The sequence below is a fragment of the Muntiacus reevesi genome, chromosome 2 (assembly GCF_963930625.1).
Source record: "Muntiacus reevesi chromosome 2, mMunRee1.1, whole genome shotgun sequence".
Taxonomy (NCBI): Eukaryota; Metazoa; Chordata; class Mammalia; order Artiodactyla; family Cervidae; genus Muntiacus; species Muntiacus reevesi.
In genome coordinates this window covers 163828754-163855311 of record NC_089250.1, presented here as the reverse complement: position 1 = coordinate 163855311, position 26558 = coordinate 163828754, and the positions used below count along the sequence as shown (strand labels likewise).

Genomic DNA, 26558 nt, shown 5'->3' with positions numbered 1-26558 from the left:
TGGAATCCCAGAGACAGACCTGGCTGGGAGGGGCTGCCGGGACTCACCTGGAGTGGAGAAGTTGATTCCTGGTCCTGCAAGAAAGAGGAAGCATGATTAGCTTCATCATTCACAATGGGCTGCAATCAACCCGTCAGTTTCCTGAGAGAGATGCTGAGAGTCCAGCCCCTCCATGGCCTGAGAAGGGCACCCTAGGAACTGTACCAGGGAGCTGAATAGGAAACATCCATCTCACATATCTGTCTTCACAAGCAACAGCAAATATTGAGGCGATTTCACTCTTACAAACTTGACGTCCCCTCCTCGATGCGAGGGACTGACCTTTCCATTGAGTGAAAATGACCATCACTGAGAGAATGGATCACGGGCGTGGGGCAGCCTGAAGCCGCTGCTGCTATAGCGAGCCAGGTGGTGAGGAAGGAAGGACGGGAATGTGGAGGAAAGATGGAGAAGCGGGGTGGGGCAGTGAGGGGTGGGTCAGTGGCAATTCAGAAGCAGGCTGTTTGGAGCTTTTGCTGGTGACGCTGAAGCAGAGTCCATCCAGGCTGCACTGACCCACGCCTAGTGCCCTAGCGAGGAGTGGGACCTCAACTGGAGGTCAGCATCCTCTAGAGTCTGACCAGAGATTTGAGTCTCAAGCTCGTCAGAATAGTCAAGGACAAAAAGAGTCTGGAGAGACGGCCAGCCCTCCTGGGGTTGGGAACATCAGCTTTGGGGATGTCACGTGGCAGGAAAGTCAGGAGAGGTGAACTCACTGGAGAGTGAGCACCCTGACTGCAGCCTGGAGACCAGAAGCCAAGCCTGGGGAGAGGAAACCCAAGGCCTGTGAGTCAGGTGGAAAAATGTGCTACTTATTCTGAGTGGCTGTAGGTGTTGGGGGCCACCAGTCTAGAAAGAAAAGGAAGTGATTTTAGGATGCTGCTGAATAATTTTAAAGTCCATGGTCATCACTTTGGTGGAGAAAGTAAATCCTTGCCCTAACAAGGACGCCTCAGAAGCTTGAGTATTCCCACCTACAGTGTAACTGGCCACACGGGCTAAGTAGAGAGAAGTTCCCAGCTTGTTCAGCAGCAGATACTAACACTGTGGCCTAAGCATCCTTTTGGGAATTGCTTTCAACCTGAAGGAATTGCTTAATGGATAGACATTTGTGAGGCTGTTACTAGGCCATGATTCTAAGGTGGTTGGCTTGACAGTTCTGCTTGGCATGGCTAGGACACTTATTTTCATTGAAATGATCAGAGGACCTAATCCTCTCCACTCCACAGCGGCTCTGAACAGGCACGGGCATCAGGAGGCGGCAGGAGACCAGATGTCTCTCCAGGGAGAGCTGAGTGACAGCCCTGGTCCTGGGGATTCCACTGGTCTCTGAACAGCCTCCAGAGTCCTCGGAGGGAAATGACTCCCCCTGGAGAAGGCTGTTCTTCTATGGGAAACCTGAGTGGCAGAATCCCGGAGAGCAGGCTGACTGCGTGGGGCTGCAGGGACTCACCTGGAGTGGAGGAGTTGATTTGTGCATCTGCAAGAAAGAGGAAGCACGATCAGCCTCAGCACCAAGTTGTTGTTGTTTTTTAGTTGCTAACTCATCTCAGTCACTTTCGGGGCCCCCTGGACTGTAGCCTGCCTGGCTATTCTGAACATGGGATTCTCCAGGCAAGAATACTGAAGTGGGTTACATTTCCTTCTCCAGGGAATATACCACACCCAGGGATCAAACCAGCATCTTCTGCTTTAGGTGAATTCTTTACCCTCTGAGGCACGAGGCAAGCCCATAAAGCAAATGGGAGAGTAATGATAAGCTGGACACCAGCTGAGTGTTCAGCACAAGGACCAGAGATCAAGGGGCCTCTGCGAGGTCTCCTGGAGTGCACGGGTCAAGGGGAACTCTCACAAGCGCCTGCCGACGCCACGCCCTGAACTAGCCACACACACCACCAGTCACTGGCCTCCAGTTTCCACTGCTCCAGATTCCAGCAGCACCGAGGTGAAAGGAGCCTTCCACGTATGACATCACCCAATACCTGAGCAAATGACTCCAGCATCTTCATGGTGGCCACAATTGTGGGAGAACCAGCCTCGGTTCCGGCACTGCCAGAGGTTAGCCTCTGCCCCTGAGCACGCCACGTCGTCCAAGGTGATGGGGCCAGAGCCAGAGCCAAAGTAGGCATTTCCTGGGGCTGAGGCTGCGTATCCACAGCCCAGCTGCCTGCACACCACCTGGGCATCTTGAATGTCCCAGTTGTCATCACACACTGTTCCCCACTGGCCACCATGGTAGATTTCCACACGCCCAGCACATGTGGGACGGGAGGAGTTCCAATTCACCAATCTCAAGCTGACATCTGAACGACACACACGTTAAGAGGTGATGACTCCATCCCCCAGCAAACACCCAAAGCCAATTAACCCCTGGTTCTTTCCCCATCCCAAAAGCCACCCAGTGACACTGATCAGTGAATAAACAGCTACATGATCCACCTGGAAGGGGCTCCTGACATCACAGAGATCAGATCCCTCATTCTCCAGATACATTCTTTTCCGTATCTGCTTCCATATTCTTTCCACACGGTTTATCACAGGTCACAGAATAGAGCTCCCTGTTCTCTACAGTGGGACCTTGTTTATCCATTTGATATGTAGTAGTTTGCATCTGCGAATCCCCAAATCCGCATCCACCCCTTCCCCAAAACCCTAGTGCCTTAGTAACCACGGATCTTTTCTCTATGCCTTGTACTCACTTCTTGGAAAGGAGTTATACCAAGCAGAAAAACCAGTGTTTTGGACACTGCCGTCACTCCGAAATCGAACAGTCAATCGGTTGGAATGAGAAGTGAATATTTCCCTGGTGTAACGACAGATTCTGCTCGCTGAGGCATTGCTGCTCAGCGGTCCATTAAGGATTTCCACATAGTCAAAGCTGCAGCTACTCTGTGTCTCCAGCCTGCATGGAAAACGGGATTCATGTCAACAACAGAATGTCTGCTGCTCATAAACTTTGTAGGTATTTTGGACTTTATGAGAAATCCTTGAATCTAAGACCTTCTTCTTACTCTTCCTTAATCAGATCAAGGGACTGCCCAGTATCAAGACTGATACTTCCTGGTGGGGATCAGAGAAACCTGAAATGTAGTCCATGGGACCTGAGAGGGGAAAGCCTCCCAGCCCAGGAGCCCACTCAAATCACAGGGTGGTCCGTGGAAGACACCTCCTTCTCCACGTGACCTGGGGGCTACTTACTGCAGACTGTCGAAGCCCAGGTTTATGAGGTAGCCGGGGTTCACTTGTATTTCCCAGACACAGTTGGCATTGTTGGGGTAGTATCCAGGGTAGGATGGGCTGGAAAAGCTCCCACTGGCACTGAATAGGAAGCCACCACAACTTGAAAAGGAGCCTGCAGAGCAGAGAGAGAGGAACATCCCCATTGTCGTGGGTCTCCGGGGGTGTTGGGACAAGCCATCGTCCTCCGGATGAGTGTCCTCAGGAAGTCCTTTTCCTCCTGCAGGACTTCTCAGAGCCTTGACCATCCCCACCTACACGGAGACTGGCCTAGAGGACTGGCGTCCACAGCAGCACACCTTTCCATGTTGGGCACCAGGTGTTTTCAAGGCGCCGTAAAGATCATTTGGGGGTTACTCTCAACGTGCAGAAGTATTTAACAGATAAAGGTCTGTAAGGCTGCTCCTCGGTCTGTTTTGAGAATGGTCACAGTTCTTCATGGCATGAGTGGGACACTTAATTTCCCAGAAATGATCAGAGGACCCAATCCTCTCTCTCACACTGAACAGGCACAAGCAGCAGGATGTGGCAGGGGACCAGAGGTCTCTCTAGGGAGAGCTGAGTGACAGCCGTGGTCCTGGGGACTTGGCTGGTCACTGAACAGACTCGAGTCCTCAGAGAGACATGACTCCCCAGGTAGAGTCTGCTCTTCTTCTTCTGGAAACCTGAGAGGGTGGAATCCCAGAGACAGACCTGGCTGGGTGGGGCTGCCGGGACTCACCTGGAGTGGAGAAGTTGATTCCTGGTCCTGCAAGCAAGGAGGAAACATGATTAGCTTCAGCATCCACGATGGGCTGCAGTGAACCCATCAGTTTCCTATGAGTGATGGGAGATGCTGAGTGGCTGGCTTCTTCATGGCCTGAGAAGGGACGCCTAAGAGTTGAACCAGGGAGCTGAATAGGAAACATCAATCTCACATATCAGTCTTCACATACAGCAGCAAATACTTGGGCGATTTCACTCTTAGAAACTTGATGTCCCCTCCTCGGTGTGAGGGATTGACTTTGCCACTGGTGAAGACCACCATCATTGATAGAATGGATCATGGGGATGGGGCAGCTTAAAGCTGCTGCTGCTGTAGGCAGCCCAGTGGTGTGGAGGGAAGGATGGGGATGTGGAGGAAAGATCTGGAAGCAGGGTGGGGTAGTGAGCGGTGGTTCAGTGACACCACAGAGGCAGGCTGTTGGGACCTTTCGCTGGGACTGGTGTCCCAGCCGAGGAGTTGGACCTAAACAGGTGGTCAGCATTATCTGGAGACTGACTAGACATAGGAATCTCATCCTGATCAGACTAGTAAAGGACAAAGAAGAGCAGGAGAGAGGCCCAACCCTCCTGGGGTTGGGACATCAGCTGCGGGGACATCATGTGGCAGGAAAATCAGGAGAGGTGAACTCATTGGAGAGTGAGCACCTTGACTGCAGCCCGGAGACCAGCAGCCAAGCCTGGGGAGAGGAAACCCAAGGCCTGTGGGTCAGGTGGAAATATGTGTTACTTACTCTGAGTGGTTGTGGTTGGTAGTGGCCACCAACCTAGAATGAAAAACAAGTGATTTTAGGATACTGCTGAAAAATTTTAAAGTCCATGGTCATCACTTTGGTGGAGAAAGGAAATCCTTGTCCTAATAAGGATGTCTCAGAACCTTGACTATTCCCACCTACAGTGTTACTGGCCACGTGGACTAAGTACATAGAAGTTCCCACCTGATTCAGGAGTAGATACTATCACTGTGGGAAAAGATCATTTGGGAAATTGCTTTCAACCTGAAGAAATTTCTTAATGGATAGATCCTTGCGAGTCTGCTACTTGGTCATGGTTCTAAAGTGGTCACAGTTCTGCATGGCATGACTCGCACACTGATTTTCATAGGAATGATCAGAGGATCTAATCCTGTTTCCCCTCATAGCAGCTCTGAGCAGACACTGGCAGCAGGAGGTGGCAGGGGACCAGAGGTCCCTCCAGGGACAGCTGAGTGACAGCCCTGGTCCTGGGGATTCCACTGGTCACTGGAGAGACTCCAGAGTCCTCTGAGGGAAACGACTCGCTAGGAAGAGGGTGTTCTTCTTCTAGAAATCTGAGAAGTGGAATCCCAGAGAGGAGTCTCACTGCGTGGGGCTGCCAGAACTCACCTGGAGTTGAGGAGTTGGTCTGTGCAGCTGCAACAAAGAAGAAGCATGATCAGCCTCAGCACCCAGGTTCAACGCAAGACACCCATCAGGTCCCTGAGAGAACTGCTGAGTGCCCGTCCCTCCATGGCCTGAAAAGGGCGACCTGGGTTTTGTCCAGGAGAACTGAATATGAAACATCAAGCTCAGACATCAGTTTCCACAACTGAAAAAAGTCTGAGGGGAATTTGCTCTTACAATCTGAAAACACCCCCCTGCTCCAGGGGTCCAGTACAGAAGGGGCTGCAGTGGATTCATGAAATCCAGGACTGACATCTATCACTGATGGAATCAGTGAAACCACCCAGCTTCCATGAAATCTCTGTGTGATTGAGCCCAGGGCAAAGAAGAGCTCTTGTTGGGAGAAAATCACTCACAAAAATGCAGGTCATAGAAACCAACCAGAGCAGATGACGCTGGCGTCCTCGTGGTGTCCACAGTTGTGTGTGTTCCAGGGGTTGTGGGAGCAGCTCCACAGATAGGTCTCGTGCCCCGAGCAGCCCACTTCGTCCAGGACAATGGGCCCTGAGCCCTGCCCGAACCGGGCATTTCCTGGGGCTGAAACAGCCCAGCCACAGCCCAGCTGCCTGCAGACCACGCTGGCGTCGGTGATGTCCCAGCTGTCGTCACACACGGTGCCCCAGGAGCCTCGGTACAGTACCTCCACCCGGCCCTGACACCTGTCACCTCCATTCACCAGCCTCAGGGCAAAGCCCGATTCGGTTCCTGGAAGGAGACAGGAAAAGTCACCCTCCTGTTTCTCCTGAAGGAAGAGGCACTGGGGACTGAGATTCAGAATCTTCCAGGGGAAGGCTGCTGAGGGTTAGGTAGTGATGTCCCTCAGGCTTGACTGAGCGTGTTCATCACTGTGTATCTCCAGTGTCTGTGTGATAGAAACCTTGACTGTGGACTGTGGACAGGCTGATAGCATCCCCAAATTCAGCAATTCAGGCACTGAATCCAATCTCAGGATGCAGGTGGGACGAGGGGAAGCAAATTACATCCCAGACCTCTGGGAGAGAATGAGCCTCTGCAGCAGGAGACCACTGACACAGCTTCCCAGTTCCCACCATGGAACCAGGTTCAGCCTTCCACCCCTACGTGGGAACCCACTCCATCAGCCCAAGTTTATTCTGAAGACTTCTCCATTCAATACATATTCAGGTACTTTCACACACAAAGCTTATCTTGAAATTTTTCCCCTCTGTGGCAAGAGACTTGGGGCTGACAAGTGCCCCCTGGCAGGAAGCAACTTGACGGTAAAGCTCATAAACAAAACCAAGCAGATGTCAGAAAAGTGCGTGGGGACAAAGAACATTGGGACTTCTGGATCAGCGCTCCCTGAAGGTTGCCCTATAGCTCAGTATCCTTGATATGTAAGCCGTGGCACCAGCCCCAATTAAGAGAGTGTGAGTGGCCATTCTAATACTTCCAAATAAACGTGTTCTGAGTAACACAGGCCAGAACTCATAGGTAAAGCCTATCCATAACTCTGGCAAGTGAAGGTAACCGTCCAGAGTAGATGAGCTGGTGAGCTCAGAATCTGGACCCAAGAGGTAAGAACTGCACCCATGTCTGTGAACTGGAATGTTGCACGCTGGTAGTTTAGCAGAATCTGAATGATGCTCACCATAGTCAGTTGTCGGATACCACCAATCTGGAGGGGAAACAAGGCAGGATTACAAAGAAGGTTGGTAGAATCAAGGTTGGTCTAGTGACCCGTATAACTGGGATCAGGACAGTGGGGTCTGAGAGCTCCATGGTCTGGGGGAGACAGAGGTCTTTTCTGAGAGTTTGCTGTGAGCCCAGATCATGTCATCAAAGGTACACACACATCTGAGGAGGTGGCACAGCTCACAGAGCCATCACCATGCCCTGCTGCCTGGGTCCTTCTTGGTAATAGCACCGCCTAAGACTCCGTCTGGGGTTGAGGACAGGAAAAAGCTCTGTCCTCTCCATACAGATAGCTCTTGGTCCAGAGAATTCACTCAAGCAGAAATGACCCCAGGACAGACCACCCTGTCACCCAAAGCTCTGGGGAGACACTGTGTAGCCAGGAAGTCCTGAAATCACTGAGCCAGGCCAGAGGACGCCGGTGTTATGGCTCATCTGGAAACGTCTACATGCTCTAGAGTGAACAGGGCAGGTCCTGAGAGGAGGAGCACCCCCAGAGTCCCGTCCTGCGGCTACTGGTTGGGGGACCTGGGGGTTGCTTAAGGGGAGGGGACATCCCGGAGTCAAGAGGCAGCAGGACTCACCTGGCACAACCGTGGTCTGGGTCTGGGCAGCTGGGGAGAGAGAAGGCAGGTCAGACACGGTGCACAGATGGGGCTCCACTGGGGCAAGGGGGGGATGCTGAAATGAAGAGCAGCTGAGGTGTCAGTCCGTGCACCCGCTCTGCCGAGGAGGGCGGGGCCTCTGCTGAGAGGTCCCGGCAGACCAGCACCCCTTATTTCCAAAGTCAAGGTGATTGACTCTGTGTCTTGATGACACAGTGGATCCAGAATCAATCGTCAGGCTCCCAGTTTTTATGAATCCCCTGAGGCAGTGAGACAGGGCTCCAGCTCCAGGTCAAGTTCCGTGTGTGATCGGTCAGGCTCGACCTTAGGGGATGACAAGGCGGTGCCCGGCAGGTCACACAGGGCCCACTGCCCTGCTCACAACAGTCCTGGTGCCCAGACCGTGCTTCCCAGTTCCTTGGAGGGGCCACGGTCCGGGACTCAGGAGGCATAAGCGGGGCCACTGGCAGCCCCAGCCCATGACCTCTCCTCAGAGACCTCCTGGCAGTCCTGCTCTCTTTGGCCTCTCGTTTGCATGTGGCATGGAGCAGAAGGCATAATGTCACTTTCAGTTAGCGTTTCTGTTCTAATTGTCCATCTACATTCCCAAAGGCTAGAAAGAAGCTATTATACTAAATAAGCAAAGCAGTAGAGGATTTCAAGGAAAAGGGAAACGCAGAGAATGGTTCTCAAGGGGGTCAGAAAGTAAGCAAGAAACCACACGCAGAGAAGCATCCCCAGCTTATGTGTGACCCACCCGAGCAGATGACGCTGGCGTCCTCGCTGTGTTGGCAGTTGTGTGTGTTCCAGGGGCTATGGGAGCAGCTCCACAGATATGTCTCATGTCCCGAGCAACCCACGTTGTCCAGGACAATGGGCCCTGAGCCCTGCCCGAACCGGGCATTTCCTGGGGCTGAAATGGCCCAGCCACATTCCAGCTGCCTGCAGACCACGTTGGCATCATTGGTGTCCCAGCTGTCGTCACACACAGTGCCCCAGGAGCCTCCGTAGAGGACCTCCACCCGGCCCTGACACCTGTCACCTCCGTTCACCAGCCTCAGGGCCAAGCCCGATTCGGTTCCTGGAAGGAGATAGAAAATGTCACCGTCCTGTTTCTCTTGAAGGAAAAGGTGCTTCGGACCTAGATTCAGATTTCTTCCAGCGAAAGACTGCTGAGGTCTAGGTATTGATGTCCATAAGGACTTGACTGAGCTTGTTCATCACTGTTTATCTCCAGTGTCTGTGTGATAGAAACCTTGACTGTGGACTGTGGACTAGCTCTGTAGGTTCTCTGATGGCATCCCCAAATTCAGCAATTCAGGGGCTGAATCCTGTCTCAGGATGCAGGTGGGAAGAGGGGAGCCCTCAGCCTACATCCCAGACCTCTGGGATAGAATGAGTCTCTGCAGCAGGAGACCACTGACACAGCTTCCCAGTTTCCACTAAGGTGCCGAGTTCGGCTTTTCACCCCTACGTGGGAACCCACTCCTTCAGCCCAAGGTTATTCTGGAGACTTATCCATTCATACGTATTCAGGTCACTTTAACACACAAAGCTTATCTTGTATCTTTTTTGTTTTTTAAGCTTGAATCTTGAAATAACCTTGGAATTGGTGACTATCATTGGAGGACTTGGAGATGACTGAGGAGAAGTCACCTATTACCAACAGGCTGTTCACAATCCTGCCAAGAGTTTCTGCTCAACATCGAGAACCAAAGACTCTCCCCTCTGTGGCAGGAGACTTTGGCTGACAAGTGCCCCTGGCAGGAAGCAACCTGACAGTGAAGCTCATAAACAAAACCAAGCAGAGGTCAGAAAAGTGCGTGGGGACAAAGAACAGCGTGGGACTTCTGGATCCAGCGCTCCCCGAAGGTTGCCCTGTATAGCTCATTATCCTCGATACGTCAGCCATGGCACCAGCCCCAATTAAGAGAGTGTGAGTGGCCATCCTAAAACTTGGAGACAAAAGCATTCTGAGTGACACATGGCACAGCTCATAGGTAAGGTTTATCCATAACTCTGGCACGTGAAGACAACCGTCCAGAGTATTTGAGGTGGTGAGCTCAGTACCTGGACCCAAGAGGAAGAACTGCACCCATGTCTGTGAATTGGAATGAATCCCCAGGCCTGTAGGTCAGGTGGAAAAATGTGTTACTTACTCTGAGTGGTTGTACTTGTTGTGTGCCGCCAATCTAAAAAGAAAACCAAGTGATTTTAGGATGCTGCTGAAAATTTTAAAGTCCATGGTCATCACTTTGGTGGAGAAAGGAAATCCTTGTCCTAATAAGGATGTCTCAGAACCCTGACTATTCCCATCTACAGTGTTACTGGCCACGTGGACTAAGTACATAGAAGTTCCCACCTGAGTCAGGAGTAGATACTATCACTGTGGGAAAAGATCATTTCTGAAATTGCTTTCAACCTGAAGAAATTTTTTAATGGATAGATCCTTGTGAGTCTGCTACTTGGTCATGGTTCTAAAGTGGTCACAGTTCTGCATGGCATGACTGGGGCACTTATTTTCATAGAAATGATCAGAGGATCTAATCCTGTTTCCCCTCATAGCAGCTCTGAGCAGACACTGGCAGCAGGAGGTGGCAGTGGGCCAGAGGTCCCTCCAGGGACAGCTGAGTGACAGCCCTGGTCCTGGGGATTCCACTGGTCACTGAATAGCTGTTGGGGTCCTTTAATGGACCAGAACCTGGTGGTCCAGAGCCGACAATAGGAAAGGGAAAGAAGGAAAGAGGCTAATATTCCCTGGATTACACAGCCAGTCTTCACGCTCTAGGGAATCAGCCAGAAATAGAGGGAGAGAGAGAGAGAAGGAAGGACAGGGGAACCCAAGTCTGGTGGAACAAGGGTGCTTTATTGAATTTTGAGTGAGTACATACACCGTTTTACAAGGTAGCTTCTTCAGATAAAGATCAAAAGACCAGAAATTACAAGTTACCAAGGAAACAAGGAGCAATAGAAGCCACAAGTTCAAAAGGCAATCCATATCAAAAGAGGGTCGTAGATAATCCCTTTCAGCATATGGAAAAGCTAATGAAGGAAATCCTATGCAAGCATCCTATCTCTGACCTCAGTCCTGGGAGTGGCTTGCCTGCTCCTCTTGCTCCTGAAAGGAACTGATAAGGAACAGAGGGCTCAAGAGAGATAGGAAACATCACACAGGAATCCTACTGTTAAACGTTCCCTGACATTTCCCCCTATTTTATTATATTTGTAAAAAAAAGGTCCCGACAATTTGAATTTACTTAGTTTTAAGAATTTTTGCAGAAAGGCAATGGTAAGCAACAAATATAGCTGCCAAGACAATCGCCAGAGTTACAGTTCCAGACCCGAAGCTGTGGGTGATGCTTTGAAACCATCTTTGTGGGTCTAACCCAGATAATTGATCAGCTAGTTGTTCAGATAAAATTTCCATATTGGTGGATGAGGGCAGACTTTTAGAGAAGGTTTCAAAGATTTCTTTTTGCAATAATTGTACATTCAGAGAGGCATTATCATGTATATTTTGTAAATGAAATTTGATTTGCTCCCAGTTATAGGCACTATGATTGAATTGAAAAAGAGTAACACAAAATTGAGTAGAATTCCAATCACATTTTGGTATCACTTGTTTTTGTACATCTATTAATTGATCTCCAACCCATTTGATGGCTGTTTTTAGTTCCTGTATGTTATTTTGAATATCCTCATCTATCTGAGCCTGAGTGGCCCACATAGTATGAGCATCTTTAGTCCAATCTTGGATAAAATTATGTGTTTGAATTGAGGTTTGTAAAGCAACGCCAATGACGCAGCAGTGGTGCAAACAGCTATTAATCCCCAAATGCCAAGAATCAGCCATCCAATGAATCATTCATATCATCGGAGTAATTTAGTAAGTAACTGGGAAGCAAGCTCGGCCATGAGACCTTCTTCCCAGGGCCGTTGGAGATTTACTGGTAACCAGAAATTATGTCGAGATCGAAGAATCAAAAGGGATTCATTTCTTAAGGAAATAGAAGAGTAAGACAGGTATACAATTTGCAATTTACACAAGTTACAGAACGTAAAGTCTTATTGAATTGTAAGTTTCCTATGGCTAAAACAAAAGGAAGGGGAATACAAGCTTGTATAAATATGATTGTGTTTTTGATCTGTACTGCCAAATCTGCCTGTCCATACATCATTAAAGGAGTTAATAGAAATATAGTGTAAAAGAAGTAATTGAGCAATTTTGTCCCCCCTTTTGAATTGCCATAAAATCTTAGATGACATCACAATTCGAATTTCTCATTTATAATCTGAATTGATTACTCCAGGGTGAACAGTAATTCCTTTAGTAATCAAACTGAATCAGCCAAGTAAAAGACCGAAGGTTGTGGGGGCAGACTTTTGGAGGTTTTTTATTAGCTTTCTTAGGGCAATCCCTTTTTAAATGGTTCTTATCCCTGCGTATAAAACATCCCTCATTTCCCTTTTTAAAGCAAGCAGCCATTGTTTCAGCTGGCATTTGCAGTCTTTGAGTTACTGATCCTAGATTGTGACAAGCCTTCAAATAATCAATAATAGTCCCTGTCTCACGAACTGGGGCTATAACCTTTTGACATTCCTGATTTGCATTTTCATAAGCAAGCAACTTCTCTAATTGCCTTTTAGCTTTTTCTCCGATTATAGTATGGGAAATAGCAGTTTCTAATCTAGCTAAAAAATCAGCATAAGTTTCATTAGGTCCTTGTAATATTTTAGTGTAACTACCTGTAGGTTCCGCTTGAGGAGTAATTCTATCCCAAGCTTCAAGGGCCACTGTTTTTAATTGTTCATGCAACAAAGGAGGGCACTGTATTTGAGCTTCTATAGCATCAAGTTGTCTATGGCAGTTAACATTTCAAAAGTAATTTGATTTTGGGGAGCACCAGCTCAAGTGCTTTTGTTAGCATGATCTCTGGCTATATCTTAAAACCACATTGTCCATTGAAGATATTCTCCTGGTTTAAGGAGAGCTTTTATTAAAGTTCGCCAATCATAGGGAATAAAGGTTCCAATAGAAGACACCATAGCATTTAGAATTTCTCTAGTAAAAGGCAAATGTGGGCCATACATATTTACAGACTTTTTCATTAGTTGCATGTAAAAAAAGTTAATACCTTCATATTGAGGTATTATTTGCCCTTGAGCATTAACATTTCTTAAAACTGGGAAGGCAGAAAAACCATCGGCTTCAGAGACTTGTAATTGCAAAGCCAGGAATTCAGAGAGCCTCTGTCACGAAGGAGAGTGGGTAGGTAGCAATTTTTTGCAAATATGAGTTTGTGCTAAGGACTTCCAGAAAAGTATTGCCAGTTTTGGTGTCAAAAAGTGTCTCAGGAGAGTCGTCAGAATCATTAGGTTCTAGCAAAGGAGAGACTTTTGGATTCGCACCTGTTGGCAGAGGAGGAGCATTTGGAGCAGCCAGGGGCAGGGCTTGTAGGAAAATTCTGAAATACTTAATGCTGTTCTAATTGGGTCTTTTGTAAAGTTTCATCATCTAATTTATATTCATGGAATAAGTGTTCTGTCTGTTGTTGAATATCGGGAGGGCAAGAATTGCCTTGAAATGGCGGAATTACAGCTTTAATGAGACTCCACAGGGGCCAGAAATCAATTGAAATATTTTTTCCCCGTCTGGCGGCTCGTTCAACATTCTCTTTGACCAAGTGTCAAATTTCTAAATCAAAACTGCCTTCATCAAGGAACCAGGAATTATGTTCAACTATTGTTTGAAGGCAAGCCTCTACTCGTTGGTGCGAAACCGAAAGTCCCTGAACTGTAAATAAATGATGAAGTAAAGTAGAAAAGTGAGGGGGCTCTCCAGCCATTTGACCCGTGGCCTTGTATTTACTGGCCTCAATAGGCCGTGAGTCACTCCGTCCAAAGTGCTGCGTATACCAGGCCCCTGTTCTGGGCACCACTTGTTGGGGTCCTTTAATGGACCAGAATCTGGTGATCCAGAGTTGACGATAAGAAAGTGAAAGAAGGAAAGTGGCTAATATTCCCTGGGTTACGCAGCCAGCCTTCGTGCTCCAGGGCATCAGCCAGAAATAGAGAGAGAGAGAGAGAGAAGGAAGGACGTGGGGACCCAAGTCTCTGGTGGAACAAGGGTGCTTTATTGAATTTTGAGTGAGTACATATACCATATTACAAGATAGCTTCTTCAGATAAAGATCAAAAGACCAGAAATTACAAGTTACCAAAGAAACAAGGAGCAATAGAAGCCACAAGGCCAAAAGGCAATCCACATCAAAAGAGGGTCATAGATAATCCCTTTCAGCATATGGAAAAGCTGATGAAGGAAATCCTATCAAGCATCCTATCTCTGACCTCAGTCCTGGGAGTGGCTTGCCTGCTCCTCTTGCTCCTGAAAGGAACTGATAAGGAACAGAGGGCTCAAGAGAGATAGGAACCAGCACACAGGAGTCTTACTGTTAAACATTCCCTGACAGACAGCCTCCAGAGTCCTCAGAGGGAAATGACTACCCAGGCAGCTACTGTTCTTCTCCTTCTGGAAGACTGAAGGGCGGAATCCCAGAGAGGGGTGTGGCTGGATGGGACTGCAGGGACTCACCTGGAGAAGAGGAGGCGATCTGGGCAGCTGCAAGAAAGAGGAAGCATGGTTAGCCAGAGCACCCAATTGGAATGCAAGAAACCCATTGGGTTCCTGAGAGAGAGATGCTGAGTGCCCAGGCCCTCCGTCGCCTGAAAAGGTCGGCCTGGGTATTATCCAGGAGAAAAGAATATGAAACATCAAGGTCAGACATCAGACTCCACAATTAAAAAAACTCTGAGGGGAATTTGCTCTCCCAACCTATAATCACCCCCCTGCTCTGAGGGTCCAATACAGAAAAGGCTGCAGTGGATTCATGAAATCCAGGACTGACATCTATCACTGATGGAGTCAGTGAAATCACCCAACTTCCACGAAATCTCAGTGTGATTGAGCCCAGGGCAAAGAAGAGCTCTTGTTGGGAGAAAATCACTCACAAAAATGCAGGTCATAGAAACCAACCAGAGCAGATGACGCTGGCGTCCTCGCTGTGTCCACAGTTGTGTGTGTTCCAGGGGTTGTGGGAGCAGCTCCACAGATAGGTCTCGTACCCTGAGCACCCCACTTCGTCCAGGACAATGGGCCCTGAGCCCTGCCCGAACCGGGCATTTCCTGGGGCTGAAACAGCCCAGCCACAGCCCAGCTGCCTGCAGACCACGCTGGCGTCGGTGATGTCCCAGCTGTCGTCACACACGGTGCCCCAGGAGCCTCGGTACAGGACCTCCACCCGGCCCTGACACCTGTCACCTCCGTTCACCAGCCTCAGGGCCAAGCCCGATTCGGTTCCTGGAAGGAGACAGGAAAAGTCACCCTCCTGTTTCTCCTGAAGGAAGAGGCACTGGGGACTGAGATTCAGAATCTTCCAGGGAAGGGCTGCTGAGGGCTAGGAAGTGATGTCCCTCAGGCTTGACTGAGCGTGTTCATCACTGTGTATCTCCAGTGTCTGTGTGATAGAAACCTTGACTGTGGACTGTGGACAGGCTCTGCAGGTTCTCTGATAGCATCCCCAAATTCAGCAATTCAGGGACTGAATCCAATCTCAGGATGCAGGTGGGAAGAGGGAAAGGCCACAGATTACGTCGGCAAACCACATCCCAGATCTCTGGGATAGAATGGCTCTGAAACAGGAGACCACTGACTCAGCTTCCCAGTTCCCACCAAGGTGCCAAGTTCGGCCATTCATCTCTACGTGGGAACCCACTCCATCAGCCCAAGGTTATTCTGAAGACTTTTCCATTCAATACGTATTCAATACTTTCACACACAACATGTAGATTGAATTTTTTTTTTTAAGCTTGAATCCTGAAATAACTTTGGAATTGGTGACTATCATTGGAGGACTTGGAGATGACTAGGGAGAAGGCCCCTACTACCAGCAGGCTGTTCACAATCCCTCCAGGACTTTATGCTCAACATCGAGAACCAAAGACTCTCCCCTCTGTGGCAGGAGACTTGTGGCTGACAAGTGCCCCTGGCAGGAAGCAACTTGATGGTAAATCTCATAAACAAAACCAAGCAGAGGTCAGAAAAGTGCGTGGGGACAAAGTGCATGGGGACAAAGAACATTGGGACTTCTGGATCCATCGCTCCCTGAAGGTTGCCCTGTATAGCTCAGTATCCTCGATATGTAACTCATGGCACCAGCCCCAATTAAGAGAGTGTGAGTGGCCATCCTAATACTTGGAGACAAAAGCATTCTGAGTAACATATGGCACAACTCATAGGTAAAGCTTATCCATAACTCTGGCAAGTGAAGGCAACCGTCCAGAGCAGATGAGCTGGTGAGCTCAGAACCTGGACTCAAGAGGCAAGAACTGCACCCATGTCTGTGGACTGGAGTGTTGCATGCTGGTAGTTTAGTAGGATCTGAATGATGCTCACCATAGCCAGTTGTCGGATACCACCAGTCTGGAGGGGAAACAAAGGCAGGATTACAAAGAAGGTCGGTAGAATCAAGATTGGCCTACTGACCTATAACTGGGATCAGGACAGTGGGGTCTGAGAAGCTCAACGGTCTAGGGCAGACAGAGGCCATTTCTGACAGTTTGCTGTGAGCCCATCTCATGTTATCAAAGGTACACACTCATCTGAGGAGGTGGCACAGCCCACAGAGCCATCACCATGCCCTGCTGCCTGGGTACTTCTTGGTAATAGCATCACCTAGACTCCATCTGGGGTTGAGGACAGGAAAAAGCTCTGTCCTCTTCATACACATAACTCTTGGTCCAGAGAATATGTTCAAGCAGAAATGACCCCAAGACAGACCACCCTGTTACCCAAAGCTCTGGGGAGACACTGTGTAGCCAGGAAGTCCTGAAATCACACTGCCAGTCCAGAGGATGCCAGTGTTACGGCTCATCTGGAACTGTCTTTGTGGTCCAGAGTGAGCACGGCAGGTGCTGAGCGGTGGAAAACCTCCTCAGTGGCCTCCTGGGGCTGCTGCATGGGGGCCCTGGGGGTGACTGTGGGGGAGGGGCATCCCGGAGTCAAGAGGCAGCAGGACTCACCTGGCACAACCGTGGTCTGGGTCTGGGTAGCTGGGGGAGAGAGAACCAGGTCAGACACGGTGCACAGAAGGGGCTCCACGCGGCCCGAGGGGGGCGATGCTAAGCTGCAGAGCAGCTGAAGTGTCAGTCCAGGCACCTGCTCTGCCATGGAGGGAGGGGGGGCCTCTGCCATCCTCAACCCTCCAGAGAGGCTCCTCCTGAGATGTTTTGGCAGACCAGCATCTCTTATTTCCAATGTCAACGTAACTGACTCTATGTCTTGGTGACACAGTGGACCCGAAGCCAATCGTCAGCCTCACAGCTTTTATGGATCCAGTGAGGCAGTGAGACAGGACTCCAGCTACAGGTCAAGTCCCGAGTGTGATCTGTCAGCCTCGGCCTTAGGGGAGGACAAGGCAGGTCACACAGGGCCCACTGCCCTGCTCACACAGACCTGGTGCCCAGACCGTGCTTCCCACTTCCTTAGAGGGGCCTCGGTCCAACATTCAGGAGGAAGAACCTGAGTCTGCCAGTCTCTCCAGGACTTGTCAGCTGAAGGTCTAGAACAAAGAGGCTCTTTCTTCCTGTTGGGATGTAGACTTGGGGCTGACCCCTGCCCCCATCACAGGAAGTAAAGTTAGAGTGAAGCCCAAACATGTAAAAATCAGAGGTATAAAAAGTGGTTAAGACAGGTAGTCCTGGAACCTCTGGATCCAGCTGTACCTGAAGACAGAACTGTGACTAAATGTCTTAGACGTGAACGTTACTAGGTCCTAGTCCAACTTCTGTGTCAGTTGAAATCCTACCACGTGGAAACTGAAACAGCCTAACTAATACATTCTCTAATGGATAGGTGAAGGCCATCCTCAGTTCTGATGAGCAGAGGGAATCCCTGACATTGAATGAGGTAGTGAACACAGAGCTTTAAGCCAGGATTTAGACATTGAACACTGAGAGTTCGGCAGCATCCCAGTGATGCTCACCATAATTAGTTGTCCTATGCCACCAGTCTGGAGGGGAAACAAAGCAGGATTACAAAGAAGGTCAGTAGAATCAAGGTTGGTCTAGTTCGTATGACCGGGATCAGGACAGTGGGATCTGAGGGACTCTATGGTCTGGGGAGAAGAAGCCTTTTCTGAGAGTTTTCTGTGAGCCCAGATCATGTCATCAAAGGTACACACTCATCTGAGGAGGTGGCACAGCCCACAGAGCCATCACCATGCCCTGCCGCCTGGGTACTTCTTGGTAATAGCATCGCCTAGAGTCCGTCTGGGGTGGAGGACAGGAAAAAGCTCTGTCCTCTCCAAACACATAACTCTTGGTCAACAGATCCATTCAAGCAGAAATGACCCCAGGACAGACCACCCTGTCACCCAAAGCTCTGGGGAGACACTGTGTAGCCAGGAAGTCCTGAAATCACTGAGCCAGGCCAGAGGACGCCGGTGTTATGGCTCATCTGAAACCATTTATGTGCTCTAGAGTGACCAGGGCAGGTACTGAGAGGTGGAAAACCTCCTCAGTCCCCTCCTGGGGCTACTGGTTGGGGGCCCTGGGGGTTACTCAAGGGGAGGGGACATCCCGGAGTCAAGGGGCAGCAGGACTCACCTGGCACAACCGTGGTCTGGGTCTGGGCAGCTGGGGAGAGAGAAGGCAGGTCAGACAAGGTGCACAGATGGGGCTCCACTGGGGCAAGGGGGGGATGCTGAGATGCAGAGCAGCTGAGGTGTCAGTCCGTGTACCCGCTCTGCCGTGGAGGGCGGGGCCTCTGCCACTCTCAACCCTCCAAAGAGGCTCCTGCTGAGAGGTCCCGGCAGACCAGCATCCCTTATTTCCAAAGTCAAGGTGATTGACTCTGGGTTGATGACACAGTGGATCCAGAATCAATCGCCAGGCTCCCAGCTTTTATGGATCCACTGAGGCAGTGAGACAGGGCTCCAGCTCCAGGTCAAGTCCTGAGTGTGATCGGTCAGGCTCGACCCTAGGGGGTGACAAGGAGGTGCCCGGGAGGTCACACAGGGCCCACAGCCCTGCTCACACAGACCTGGTGCCCAGACCGAGTTTCCCAGTTCCTTGGAGGGGCCACGGTCCGGGACTCAGGAGGCAGAAGCGGGGCCACCGGCAGTTCCAGCCATGACCTCTGCTCAGAGACCTCCTGGCGGACCTGTTCTCTTTTGCCTCTCGTTTGCATGTGGCATGGAGCAGAAGGCATAATGTCACTTTCAGTTTGTGTTTCTGTTCTAATTGTCCATCTACATTCCCAAGGGCCAGACAAAAGCTATTATACTAAATAGGCAAAGCAGTAGAGAATTTCAAGGAAAAGGGAAACATAGAGAATGCTTCTCGAGGGGATCAGAAAGTAAGCAAGAAACCACAAGCAGAGAAGCACCCCCAGCCTATGTGAGACCCACCTGAGCAGATGACGCTGGCGTCCTCGCTGTGTCTGCAGTTGTGTGTGTTCCAGGGGCTGTGGGAGCAGCTCCACAGATAGGTCTCGTGCCCTGAGCACCCCACGTCATCCAGGACGATGGGCCCTGAGCCTGGCCCGAACCAGGCACTTACTGGGGCTGAAACGGCCCAGCCACAGCCCAGCTGCCTGCAGACCACGTTGGCGTCGGTGGTGTCCCAGCCGTCGTCACACACGGTGCCCCAGGAGCCTTGATACAGGACCTCCACCCGGCCCTGACACCTGTCACCTCCGTTCACCAGCCTCAGGGCCAAGCCCGATTCGGTTCCTGGAAGGAGGCAGGAAAAGTCACTCTCTTTGTCTCCTGAAGGAAGGAGTCCTGATGTCTGGGTGAGTTTTGGAAACCTTCCAAGGAAAGAGACTGAGTCTAGGTCTTGTTCCTTTCGAGAGCACTTGACTGAAGTCTGGCCACCATTGCTGACCCACCAGAGACGGTGTCAGAGAACCTCGGCTGTGTGCTGCGGTCTGCATATTCTCTGATTGGCTCCCCACAACAGCAGGAACTCAGGAGCAGAGCTCAGCCTTGGGAGGCCAGATGGAGAGGGGTGCCCACGTCCTGCATCCCTAGTGAGCCCGTGCATCAGGGTACCAGCAGACACTGCTCCCATCCCCCACCAATGGCCTCTTTCTGCTGCTCACCCGACTCGGGTCTCTACCTCACTTGACGCGAGGTTTCTCTGAAGGTTTGCTTTCCACTGAACTCTTTCCATGTCGTTTTCAAACGCAAAACTGAGCCTGGATCTAAAATAAACCATGGACACGCTCCCTATCACCAGAGTACATGGAGATGATTGGGGGAATGGGACCTACTGCCAGCAGGCTGCTCTCAGGCTCTCCAAGACTTGTCATCAGAAGGTCTAGACCAACGGGGCTCTTTCTTCCTGTTGGGATGTAGACTTGGGACTGACCCCTGTCCCCATCACAGGAAGTAAAGTCAGAGTGAAGCCCAAACACATAAAAAAGCAGAGGTATAAAAAGTGGCTAAGACAGGTAGTCCTGGAACCTCTGGATCCAGCTGTACCTAAAGATAGAACTATGACTAAATGTCTTAGACATGAAAGTAACTGAGTCCTCCTCAAGCTTAAGTGAGTGTCAGTTGAAATCCTACCACTTGCGAGCGAAAACAGCCTATTTAATACACTCTCTAAAGGATAGGTGAAGGCTATCCACAGTTTTGATGAGTAGAGGAAATCCCCGACATTGAATGGGGTGGTATACACAGAGCCTTCACCCAAGATTTAGACATTGAGTGGAGTATTGAACACTGATAGTCAGTAGGATCCAAGTGATGCTCACCATAGTTAGTTGTCGGATACCACCAATCTGGAGGGGAAACAAAGCAGGATTACAAAGAAGGTCGGTAGAATCAAGGTTGGTCTAGTGACCTGTAACCGGGATCAGGACAGTGGGATCTGAGGAGCTCCATAGTCCAGGGAGAAACTTTTCTGAGAGTTTGCTGTGAGCCCAGCTTATATCATCAGAAGTCCACACTCATCTGAGGAGGTGGCACAGCCCACAGAGCCATCACCATGCCCTGCCGCCTGGGTACTTCTTGGTAATAGCATCGCTTAGACTCCATCTGGGGTGGAGGACAGGAAAATGCTGTGTCCTCCCGGCATACTTAACTCTCTTCAGAGAATATAATCAAGCAGAAATGACCCCAGGACAGACCACCCTGTCACCCAAAGCTCTGGGGACATACTGTGCAGCCAGGAAGTCCAGAAATCACTGAGCCAGGCCAGAGGACGCCGGTGTTATGGCTCATCTGGAACCACTTACGTGCTCTAGAGTGACCACGGCAGGTACTGAGAGGTGGAAAACCTCCTCAGTCCCCTCCTGGGGCTACTGGTTGGGGGCCCTGGGGGTTACTTACGGGGAGGGGACATCCCGGAGTCAAGAGGCAGCAGGACTCACCTGGCACAACCGTGGTCTGGGTCTGGGCAGCTGGGGAGAGAGAAGGCAGGTCAGACACGGTGCACAGAAGGGGCTCCACTGGGGCAAAGGGGGGGATGCTGAGATGCAGAGCAGCTGAGGTGTCAGTCCGTGTACCCGCTCTGCCGTGGAGGGCGGGGCCTCTGCCACTCTCAACCCTCCAAAGAGGCTCCTGCTGAGAGGTCCCGGCAGACCAGCACCCCTTATTTCCAAAGTCAAGGTAATTGACTCTGTGTCTTGATGACACAGTGGATCCAGAATCAATCGCCAGGCTCCCAGCTTTTATGGATCCAGTGAGGTAGTGAGACTGGGCTCCAGCTCCAGGTCAAGTTCCGTGTGTGATCGGTCAGGCTCGACCTTAGGGGATGACAAGGCGGTGCCCGGGAGGTCACACAGGGCCACTGCCCTGCTCACAACAGTCCTGGTGCCCAGACCGAGCTTCCCAGTTCCTTGGAGGGGCCACGGTCCAGGACTCAGGAGGCATAAGCGGGGCCACTGGCAGCCCCAGCCCATGAGCTCTGCTCAGAGACCTCCTGGCAGACCTGCCCTCTTTTGCCTCTGGTTTGCATGTGGCATGGAGCAGAAGGCATAATGTCACTTTCAGTTTGTGTTTCTGTTCTAATTGTCCATCTACATTCCCAAGGGCCAGACAAAAGCTATTATACTAAATAGGCAAAGCAGTAGAGAATTTCAAGGAAAAGGGAAACGTAGAGAATGCTTCTCGAGGGGATCAGAAAGTAAGCAAGAAACCACACGCAGAGAAGCACCCCCAGCCTATGTGAGACCCACCTGAGCAGATGACGCTGGCGTCCTCGCTGTGTCTGCAGTTGTGTGTGTTCCAGGGGCTGTGGGAGCAGCTCCACAGATAGGTCTCGTACCCTGAGCAGCCCACGTCGTCCAGGACAATGGGCCCAGAGCCCTGCCCGAACCGGGCGTTTCCTGGGGCTGAAACGGCCCAGCCACAGCCCAGCTGCCTGCAGACCACGTTGGCGTCGTTGGTGTCCCAGCCGTCGTCACACACGGAGCCCCAGGAGCCTCCGTAGAGGACCTCCACCCGGCCCTGACACCTGTCACCTCCGTTCACCAGCCTCAGGGCCAAGCCCGATTGGATCCCTAGAGGGCAGCACAGGGAACCACTTCATGTTTCTCTTGAGGTCACAGGCTTAAGGCAGGTTCCAGACTTAGAGGACTTCTAATGACTTTAGATCAAAGCAGTCCATCCTAAAGGAAATCAACCCTGAATATTGACTTAAAGGACCAATGCTGAAACTGAAACTCCAGTAGTTTGGCCACCTGATGGGAAGAGCTGCTTCATTGGAAAAAACCCTGATGCTGGGAAAGATTGAAGGCAGGAGAAGGTGATGACAGAGGATGAGATGATTGGATGGCATCACCGACTCAATGAACATCAGTTTAAGCAAGCTCCAGGAGATGGTGAAGGACAAGGAAGGCTGGCTTGCTGCAGCCCTTGAGGTTGCAAAGAGCCGGACACAACTAAGTGATGAAACAACAACAAATGGCATCAGTTCCCTGGGCTGGGGGTCACCTTTGAATACGGCTGTGAGTTAACCTTCATCACAGGGAAATACACAGCGATTTTCTTCCCCCAGCCCAGGCTGCCAGGACCTCAGGCTCTCCTGGCTGTAACTCCCAGCTCTCCTACTGGAGGGGACCCCAGGGTGGGTTACAGGACCTCTGCACCCCAGGTTAAAGGACCATGGATCCTGTAGAGGGAACAAAAATCAGTGAGGCCTCATAGGGACTCAGGTAGAGCCCAGAGAAGCTGGCCCCCTCAACAGATTTCAACTGTCTCTCCAGGCCCTGTAGCCATTGACCCTGAATCCTAGCCTGACACGAGGTCTGTATGCATTGGTGAAAATGACATGGTGGGCATGGAGCACAGGGAACAGGACACTCTTAGAGAGAGAGAACCAAGTTCCATCTTGGAACTCCTTAGAGATGTCTCTGTGGGTTGATCCCTCCCCTATCTCAGAGTCAAGGTCCATGGAAGAGACACCCATTCAGTGAGGCCTTGTTCAGAGGCCCTCCCCCTTTGAGAGCTGAGCACCCCCATCCCTTATGCCTTCTGCACCTCTTCTGGACCAGATATAGACTTCTGGGTGCAGCAGGGGAATGAGCCCACAACGATCCCAAATAACAAACGTTACCTTCTGTTGGGCCCACTGTTGAGAGTTCCTCCGTGGCAAATATAACTGCAGAGTGGAGAGAAGGAAAGGTCATTGGGTTGCGGCTCTCCTCCAGGGAGGACTGGCCCTCAAACTCGGCTCAGAAACGGGGCTGGAGGCAAAGATCCAGAAGCCCTGCCCACTGCCCCCAAGGCTGTGTTCCTGCTGAAGCAGAAAGCAAATCTGTCCCTCTGCCAGCCTTCAATGTTGGAGGCCACCAGGGACATTCTTGGTTCCTGTTACCACCTCCTGTGCTTCCACAATCTCCATTCAAAAAAATCACCCTGTCAATGAATGGCCCAAATCTATTCACAAGACTAAACTTGAAATGGGCTTCCCTGGTGGCTCAGCAGTAAAGAGTGTGCCTGCAAAGTAGCAGACACAGGAGATCTGGGTTCAATCCCTGGGTCGCGAAGATTCCCTGAAGGAGGGCATGCAACCCACTCCAGTATTCTTGCCTGGAGGATCCCATGGAGAGAGGGGCCTAGCGGGCTATAGTCCTTGGGGTCGCAAAGAGCTGGACACAACTGAACCAACTGAACATGCACACAAACTTCAAATACCAAGGGCCTATTTCTATGGTGCAAACATACTCCGAGATGACGACATCTACTGTCACTGAGATGTTCCCGAGGGCGGCCCCAACTGGGAGGAAAGATGTTCCCACAGATCCGTCTCCAAAGCCAAGATACCTACTACAACCTGACTGCTTGGACAGAAATGCTCTCTGGGGGACACATTCTCAGGTGATGACTGGATTCCACGGCCACATCCCATGCTTAGTGACGTGTATGTACACACAGCAGCCCACATGGTAAGTGGCAGAGGTTGCTCTGAGTGTGTGCGCTCAGTCACGTCCGACTCTTTGTAACCCCATAGACTGTAGCCCACCAGGCTCCTCTATCCATGGAATCTTCCAGGCAAGAATACTGGAGTGGGTCACCATTTCCTACTCCAGGGGAACTTCCCGACCTAGGGATCAAACCTGCGTCTCCTGAGTCTCCTGCATTAGCAGACAGATTCTTTACCACTGTGCCACCTGGGAAGCAGGAATAGCCAACTGGATTGCCTGTAGGCTTTTCCCAAGGTGCATTCTGGGTTTATTCTTCACTCCACCTGCTGTCCCCTTCTGGTCATTTCTGTGAATGGTCCCTGCAGAAATCCAGCTTCCACCTGTGCCTTCCTGGAGGTCAGTCACCAGAAACCTGTTCCTCAAGTCCCTCCCAGGCCATTCCTGGACCCTCAGGGCATGCTCTGAAAGGGTAGGGTTTGGCCTCAACACAGCCAAGACCCAGTAGCAGAGTCAGCTGCCCTAAGTGAGCACATGAAAGATGCTAATGTACCAAAGTTGGCACAAAGGGTGTGTTTGCTCTCTGTGGAGAAGGAGGAGAGAGGATCCATTTAGAAAGAATCGTGGACAGAGCCAAAGAGACCTGTTCTGGGTTCAAATCCCTGCCCAGCCACTGGCCTACCATGTGACCTGAGACATAGAACTTGACAAGTTACCTAACAATGCCCTGGTTCCCCCGTCTGCACAAAGTTAATTATCCTACTCACCTCAAAGTGCTGTTAGGAAGATTTCATGACAGTAGCACTTACTATGTACACTAGTTGAGTACTTATTCTGTGCCAGCCAGTCTTTCAAATGTTCTTTTTTTTAATATATTAACTCATTCATTATAAGAAAATAATTTTGTGCAGGGTACAAAGCAAGTCCTTGGGAGACATTAATTGTGTTCGATAGAATTGACATTCATGGCAAGAAAGGGCACTGATTCTCCACCCCACCACCACCATCTCCTGACTCCAAGCTGAAGCTACTATCATGCAATGAATAACTGACAGGTAGAAAGAAGAAAGATGAGCACCGAAGAATTGATGCTTTTGAACTGTCGTGTTGGAGAAGACTCTTGAGAGTCCCTTGGACTGAAAGGAGATCCAACCTATCCATCCTAAAGGAAATCAGTCCTGAATATTCATTGGAAGGAGTTATGTTGAAGCTGAAACTCCAATACTTTGACCACCTGTTGTGAAGAACTGACACATTTGAAAAGACCCTGATGATGGGAAAGATTGAAGGCAGGAGGAGAAGAGGTCGACAGAGGATGAGATGGTTGGATGGCATCACCAACTCAATGGGCATGAGTTTGAGTAAACTCTGGGAGTTGGTGATGGACAGGGAGGCCTGGCGTGCTGCAGTCCATGGGGTCGCAAAGCGTCGGACACACTGAGTGACTGATGAGAGAGATGAAGGGAGAAGAAGGACACAGGGGACTGGTTGGGTGTGTGTCTGGGACACACCAAGGGTCTTGGCACCCCTGGACTCCTCCTGCTCCATCCTTGCATTCTAAAGGGCAGGCCCTTGTCGTGTGGCCAAGGCTGCACTCAACCTCAGTTCGCCACATCCCTGGCCGACCCAGCCAGCGAGCAAAGCCCCGGGGAAGGCAAGTAAAGAAAAAATGTCTTACCATCATTTATAGTCTGGAAATTCTCTTGATCTAGAAAGAAATATAGATTCATCTTAGTCGGTTCTGCTGTTTGTAAATGACACATGGGCACAGCAAAGGTCTTGAGGTTCACCTTACAATCACGCCAGGGGGCGCTGTGATTCAGTCTTGGGCTTGTGAGCTTGCAGCTTTCTTGCTAAAAGCGTTTGGGGTTTTGTAATAGAACTTCAAAACAAATGGGTCGGCTATGGGGCGTTCAGTAGCTTTAGATGTAATAAAGCACGTGTCTGTTTACCATGCCCCCTAACATTAGTTGAGAGTCCCATGCGATCTATGCTCAGAAATCACCCAGCTTGTTTCACTCTCCTGAGTGCTGTCTTTTCTGCCGAGCAGACTGCATTGATCTCCAAGTCTGAGGATTTTGTGGATGGTGAACCTTGTCTGAGCCCTCTCCATGGACTAAGCGGAAGATGTCCAGCCTAAGGGGATGGTAGAGGGGGACAGAATGGCACAAAATGCAGGCTGTGCCAGATTGCCCGTTGCTTGGTGTAACAACAATTCAAGACGTGACCAAGGATTAGCATCCCGGAAATGTGCTCACGGATCCTTCTCCGGATTCACCTCCATCGTCTCCATGCAGATTTAGACAAGGACTTAGAAGGCAAACAAGAACTGAGTCTGAGTGGCAGCGGCCCTCCTGCCTGCTCTTCACTCGTTTGCCCCCAAAGACGAACGGTGTTCTACCACCAATGGCA

The 26558-nt window shown here is 50.5% G+C and overlaps 1 protein-coding gene across 1 annotated transcript in view; it reads right to left on the bottom strand.

Annotated features, from left to right (window-relative positions):
* DMBT1 (deleted in malignant brain tumors 1) overlaps positions 1-25694 on the bottom strand; it is a 41727-nt gene extending 16033 nt beyond the window's left edge. The window contains exons 1-16 of the mRNA XM_065919229.1: positions 25658-25694; positions 23339-23383; positions 21960-22283; positions 21112-21182; positions 19183-19531; positions 14751-15074; positions 8475-8798; positions 7697-7774; positions 5841-6254; positions 5403-5429; positions 3998-4024; positions 3238-3391; positions 2739-2941; positions 2022-2342; positions 1493-1519; positions 48-74 (exon numbers count right to left, since the gene is read on the bottom strand). Of these exons, the coding sequence (XP_065775301.1) occupies positions 48-74; positions 1493-1519; positions 2022-2342; positions 2739-2941; positions 3238-3391; positions 3998-4024; positions 5403-5429; positions 5841-6254; positions 7697-7774; positions 8475-8798; positions 14751-15074; positions 19183-19531; positions 21112-21182; positions 21960-22283; positions 23339-23383; positions 25658-25694 (2752 nt within the window). The remainder of the gene's footprint in view (positions 1-47; positions 75-1492; positions 1520-2021; positions 2343-2738; positions 2942-3237; positions 3392-3997; positions 4025-5402; positions 5430-5840; positions 6255-7696; positions 7775-8474; positions 8799-14750; positions 15075-19182; positions 19532-21111; positions 21183-21959; positions 22284-23338; positions 23384-25657) is intronic.
* Between the last annotated feature and the right edge of the window lie 864 nt (positions 25695-26558).